Genomic DNA, 6,604 nt, shown 5'->3' on the forward strand with positions numbered 1-6,604 from the left:
GTCATTTAATACCACACCTGTATAACAGAACCAGGTGATACCATGTACACTGAGAGTCATTTAATACCACACCTGTATAACAGAACCAGGTGATACCATGTACACTGAGGTCATTTAATACCACACCTGTATAACAGAACCAGGTGATACCATGTACACTGAGAGTCATTTAATACCACACCTGTATATATATTGTTATGAACTTGAATTACAGCTAACCACCTTGTGTACTGTATGAAGCGGACATGTTACCTGTCCAAACCTGACTTACCTATGTCTGAGGAGGGATATGATGGTAAGCTAGTGCTCATACAACCAAACTTCACCAATTATCTAGTTGATACCAGGATCTTCTCTCAGATCATCTTCAAAAGATTTCATTAATTCAAAAAAAAGGACTGGATTGTGAGATTGATTGGGAAAAAGGCTTGATCACTGGGGTACTTTTACATAAGAAAAAGGCCAGTCTGTCTCCTTAAACACCTGTCAGTACCTAAAACACTGGCAGGATAGTAGGGCAACCATATTATAAGTGTTAGGATAAACAAAGCAGGACAGGTTTGAGGAATTGTGTTATTTTACATTTTTTGCTTCGTTGGATCTTAAATTCAAAAAGATAAATGTTGAGGGTACAGTTAAAATATCCTAAAATATATATATTACAGTCAAAATATTTCTCAACGTTATTTACAGGTGTCTGAAAACATATGAAATAAAAGTATGCAGGAAATTCAGAAATATAAGTGTGTTGTTTTTTTTTCGAGAACCAGAACCAATTCAGTGATCATACACTGGCAAAATTTCTTCTTATAAATTTGACCTGAAAAAAACACCCTGACCTAAAACTCACCTGATTCAAGTCAATTTCAGGTCAATTTTCACCTGAAATTGATGGTGTTTTTTGCTTTTTCTAAGTAAAATTGACCTGAATTTACTTAAAGAAATTTTGCCTGTGTAATGACCAACGACTCAGGTGTCGTGGTCAATTATATAGATATCTCGCCATATTTCATCTAGATCTGGTAACAAACAATAGATTCAGAAAAGGTTTTTCTATCAATTTCTATAAGGACTGATCCAGATAGTTGAATAAAGAAAGGTACTTAAAATGTCCCAAAATAAACTCAAAATTGCCTGTAAATTTTATCGAGAATTATTTTTCAGAAGATACAGACCCGAGGAGAAAACCCGGTGCTTCCATCTTGGATGTTCTTGGTCTGGTGAAGAAAAGGACAATAACAACCAGTACGTATGGAGCTCTCAGATCTGAGTCAATATTAAAACTGGAAGTTCAACGCAATAAGCTTCTCTTTTGTTTCACACAAGCACAAACAAAATTACACTAAAACTCAAAGCTGTGAAGTCGGACAACAGATAAAATACATGTAGTCATTTAATACAAGCTTTAAAGGGTATACATTTAATACAAGCTTTAAAGGGTATACATTTAATACAAGCTTTAAAGGGGAACGCTACTGTTTAAATTCTACGAACAAGCAGTTAAAAAATAAATATGTGAGAATCTGAGAAAATTCAACATTTAATACAAACTTTTAAGCAGAAAGCTACTGTTTATATTCTATGAACAAGCAGTTCAAATTTATTTTTTTGATCTCTGAAAAAATAAATATGTGAGGATCTGACAAGCTATTATTTGATTTCTACAGAGGAAGAATTGACACATGGTAAGCCTGTTATGTATTTATATCATGCTTGCTGGCTTTCTGGTCTCTGTAGTAGGTGTACAGCTAAATGGTGCTCACGCTCCCTATCATCAGTGGCCTCATCGTCTAGATAGATAGAGTATATATTCGCTCTCATCCTGTCCATTACAGAGTCACTAGCTAGATAGAGTATATGTTCGCTCTCATCCTGTCCATTATAGAGTCACTAGCTAGATAGAGTATATGTTCGCTCTCATCCTGTCCATTACAGTCACTAGCTAGATAGAGTATATGTTCGCTCTCATCCTGTCCATTACAGTCACTAGCTAGATAGAGTATATGTTCGCTCTCGTCCTGTCCATTACAGTCACTAGCTAGATAGAGTATATGTTCGCTCTCGTCCTGTCCATTACAGAGTCACTAGCTAGATAGAGTATATATTCGCTCTCGTCCTGTCCAATACAGAGTCACTAGCTAGATAGAGTATATGTTCGCTCTCGTCCCGTCCATTACAGAGTCACTAGCTAGATAGAGTATATGTTCACTCTCGTCCTGTCCATTACAGAGTCACTAGCTAGATAGAGTATATGTGCACTCTTGTCCTGTCCATTACAGAGTCACTAGCTAGATAGAGTATATGTTCACTCTCGTCCTGTCCATTACAGAGTCACTAGCTAGATAGAGTATATGTTCACTCTCGTCCTGTCCATTACAGAGTCACTAGCTAGATAGAGTATATGTTCACTCTCGTCCTGTCCATTACAGAGTCACTAGCTAGATAGAGTATATGTTCACTCTCGTCCTGTCCATTACAGAGTCACTAGCTAGATAGAGTATATGTTCACTCTCGTCCTGTCCATTACAGAGTCACTAGCTAGATAGAGTATATGTTCACTCTCGTCCTGTCCATTACAGAGTCACTAGCTAGATAGAGTATATGTTCACTCTCGTCCTGTCCATTACAGAGTCACTAGCTAGATAGAGTATATGTTCACTCTCGTCCTGTCCATTACAGAGTCACTAGCTAGATAGAGTATATGTTCACTCTCGTCCTGTCCATTACAGAGTCACTAGCTAGATAGAGTATATGTTCACTCTCGTCCTGTCCATTACAGAGTCACTAGCTAGATAGAGTATATGTTCACTCTCGTCCTGTCCATTACAGAGTCACTAGCTAGATAGAGTATATGTTCACTCTCGTCCTGTCCATTACAGAGTCACTAGCTAGATAGAGTATATGTTCACTCTCGTCCTGTCCATTACAGAGTCACTAGCTAGATAGAGTATATGTTCACTCTCGTCCTGTCCATTACAGAGTCACTAGCTAGATAGAGTATATGTTCACTCTCGTCCTGTCCATTACAGAGTCACTAGCTAGATAGAGTATATGTTCACTCTCGTCCTGTCCATTACAGAGTCACTAGCTAGATAGAGTATATGTTCACTCTCGTCCTGTCCATTACAGAGTCACTAGCTAGATAGAGTATATGTTCACTCTCGTCCTGTCCATTACAGAGTCACTAGCTAGATAGAGTATATGTTCACTCTCGTCCTGTCCATTACAGAGTCACTAGCTAGATAGAGTATATGTTCACTCTCGTCCTGTCCATTACAGAGTCACTAGCTAGATAGAGTATATGTTCACTCTCGTCCTGTCCATTACAGAGTCACTAGCTAGATAGAGTATATGTTCACTCTCGTCCTGTCCATTACAGAGTCACTAGCTAGATAGAGTATATGTTCACTCTCGTCCTGTCCATTACAGAGTCACTAGCTAGATAGAGTATATGTTCACTCTCGTCCTGTCCATTACAGAGTCACTAGCTAGATAGAGTATATGTTCACTCTCGTCCTGTCCATTACAGAGTCACTAGCTAGATAGAGTATATGTTCACTCTCGTCCTGTCCATTACAGAGTCACTAGCTAGATAGAGTATATGTTCACTCTCGTCCTGTCCATTACAGAGTCACTAGCTAGATAGAGTATATGTTCACTCTCGTCCTGTCCATTACAGAGTCACTAGCTAGATATAGTATATGTTCACTCTCGTCCTGTCCATTACAGAGTCATTAGCTAGATAGAGTATATGTTCACTCTCATCCTGTCCATTACAGAGTCACTAGCTAGATAGAGTATATGTTCGCTCTCCTCCTGTCCATTACAGAGTCACTAGCTAGATATAGTATATGTTCCCTCTCGTCCTGTCCATTACAGAGTCACTAGCTAGACAGAGTATATGTTCACTCTCATCCTGTCCATTACAGAGTCACTAGCTAGATAGAGGATATGTTCACTCTCGTCCTGTCCATTACATAGTCACTAGCTAGATAGAGTATATGTTCGCTCTCGTCCTGTCCATTACAGAGTCACAAGTCTATTGCAGTATGTGTTCATGTAACGCAGTCGTGAAAAATCTGTGTCATATTATATAGCATGCTTAACCCTTTCACCACTGTAGACCATAATGGACACATCCAGATCAATGCATGGTAGAGTCTACTTAAGTTACATAGGGATGAAAGGGTTAATTTTAAAGGCCTCCATCTATTAGCTGTACTAGCTCATACCTACAGTCTGTTACCTTGTCTTGTTGACTTGCTTTTTAGTGATAGCTCTATTAATATTTAGTAGAATTGTATACGCCACAACACATTTTACTACTCGTTCCCAGCTAGCTTGCTTTCGTTTTATTTTACGGCCCATTGACAATTTAAGTCACTTTCTGCCAACATCACCACAAAATCAATACTTCCATCTTTAAAAGGTAAGAAGTTAAAAGATGCAAAAACATTTTATTTCTTAAATTGAAAACGATTTGGTTCCTTTGGCAAGTTGTCCCATATGGAAATACAAATAATAAGATACTGCATTCGAAGAAATCCACAATCAACAAATTAAAGAGATCAAAATGAAGTCTGGTCTGATCTTATCAATGGACCTATACATTAGAATGATATGATGTGTGTTATTTGTTTATTTTGTCTCAGTTTTATTATTTATGATATACGAAATATATCATCATCATCATCATCATCATCATCCAAATTATTTTAGAGGGATTTATCATGGTATTTTGGAAAATGTACCCTGGGATCCACCTTCAGGAAATCTTCAAATCTAGGAAAATTAAGAATTTCAAATGTCAATGTTGTGATATATAAAGGAGGATATAGAATTATTCTGAATTTAAAAAAAATGGAATTTGTTTAATTGGGAAAGGGTGTTTTAACAGACATTAAAGGGAGGTAATGCAGCCCTGATTTACCCTCTTCCCATTCTCATCTTATGTTTCAGTACTTACGTTGTATTGGTATTGCCTTAAAGCTAATTGAAGTAGTTTTGAGACATATATAAAATGAATGTTTTGCATAAGTATTGAGAGAAAAAAAGAGTATTTTAGTGGAACATTCACTCTTAACGACTTCAAAAAACTTAGTTTGAAAATTAATCAGTCACATATATACCACTGGAAATCGGTAGAAATGTATTTAATGAGGTTGTAATTATCTTGCTTCTCCCAGTATTTTGATAGTTAAGCCTTTCACCACTGTAGACCATAATGGACTCAACCAGATCAATGCATGGTCGAGTCTACTAAAGTTACTTAAGGAATGATTTTTATTTTTTCAACATTTATGAGGTCATAACAACAATGGGTTTATGGACATATTGAATGAATCGCGTTAGCGATTCATGTAAAATATGTCCAAAAACCCATTGTTGTTATGACCTCATAAATGTTGAAAAAATAAATATCATTCCTTATATTTACATTGACGAATCCTTTCAGTGGATCGATATAACAACGAATAAAACAAATAAACAGGGTTTGTTCCTGCTTATACACGGGTGCAACGCAGTGGCGAGAACAGTGTTTTTTCGCGGGGAAATGTGACACTATCGTGAGAGATCTTAGCAACCGTCAACAACAATAACACAACAAAATGTAGTTCCATATTCAATGTTTATTTGTAGCACAGGACACGTGAATACGTGGATATTTCACAAAGCACAGTTCAATAATATTTTAAGATGTAAGAATTAAGCATCTAGGTCGGTCGTTCCGAGTGAGTAGTTTTTGTAGTGTATTACTACGCAGTGTGATCAGGTTACTATCAGTTCCCACGTGCTGAGATTCTATGAACACCTGTGTTATGCATTTATGAATGTAATTTTTGTCAATGGGTCTAAGCATACAGAATGTAAATATATAGGGGTGAAAGAATTAATTAAGCTGTTTATTAATATAATTGAAATTGATACATTTCAGATAGTCATTTTTTAAACCAAATAAAGCAGTAGCATATAATTTTGTAAACTATTCTAATGATTAACTACCCCAGTGTGTTATATATCTGAACTTTGTATAATAGAAAATTCTTCAATTAATTTGGAAATAATGTAATATCAAAGGTTCACTTTATACACAAACAATGTATATATTATGTATTAAACATGTCGCAACAAAGAGTAATAATACTTTTGAGGATATGATCATTATTAAACATAGCCGTCCAATCCTTGTAGAAAATACAAACAAATCCAAACATAGCAGTCCAATGATTTGTACAAAATGTATACAAATCTAAACATAGCTGTCTAATGCTCTGTATAAAATACATACAAATCTAAACATAGCAGTCTAATGCTTTGTACAAAATGTATACAAATCTAAACATAGCTGTCTAATGATTTGTACAAAATGTATACAAATCTAAACATAGCTGTCTAATGATTTGTACAAAATGTATACAAATCTAAACATAGCAGTCCAATGCTCTGTATAAATACATACAAATCCAAACATAGCTGTCTAATGATTTGTACAAAATGTATACAAATCTAAACATAGCAGTCCAATGATTTGTACAAAATGTATACAAATCTAAACATAGCTGTCTAATGATTTGTACAAAATGTATACAAATCTAAACATAGC

At 35.8% G+C, this 6,604-nt stretch overlaps 1 protein-coding gene across 5 annotated transcripts in view; it reads left to right on the forward strand.

Moving 5' to 3' along the window:
• The window catches only part of LOC110460108, a 36,821-nt gene that overhangs the window by 22,408 nt on the left and 7,809 nt on the right, over positions 1–6,604 (forward strand). For 3 of the 5 annotated variants that reach the window (XM_021512835.1, XM_021512844.1, XM_021512853.1), the window contains exons 13-15: positions 215–295; positions 1,165–1,245; positions 1,668–1,685. In XM_021512835.1, the coding sequence (XP_021368510.1) occupies positions 215–295; positions 1,165–1,245; positions 1,668–1,685 (180 nt within the window). The remainder of the gene's footprint in view (positions 1–214; positions 296–1,164; positions 1,246–1,667; positions 1,686–6,604) is intronic. The other 2 variants (XM_021512860.1, XM_021512867.1) reach the window with 2 other exon arrangements.

Source organism: Mizuhopecten yessoensis, unplaced genomic scaffold, assembly GCF_002113885.1.
Source record: "Mizuhopecten yessoensis strain PY_sf001 unplaced genomic scaffold, ASM211388v2 scaffold1353, whole genome shotgun sequence".
Taxonomy (NCBI): domain Eukaryota; kingdom Metazoa; phylum Mollusca; class Bivalvia; order Pectinida; family Pectinidae; genus Mizuhopecten; species Mizuhopecten yessoensis.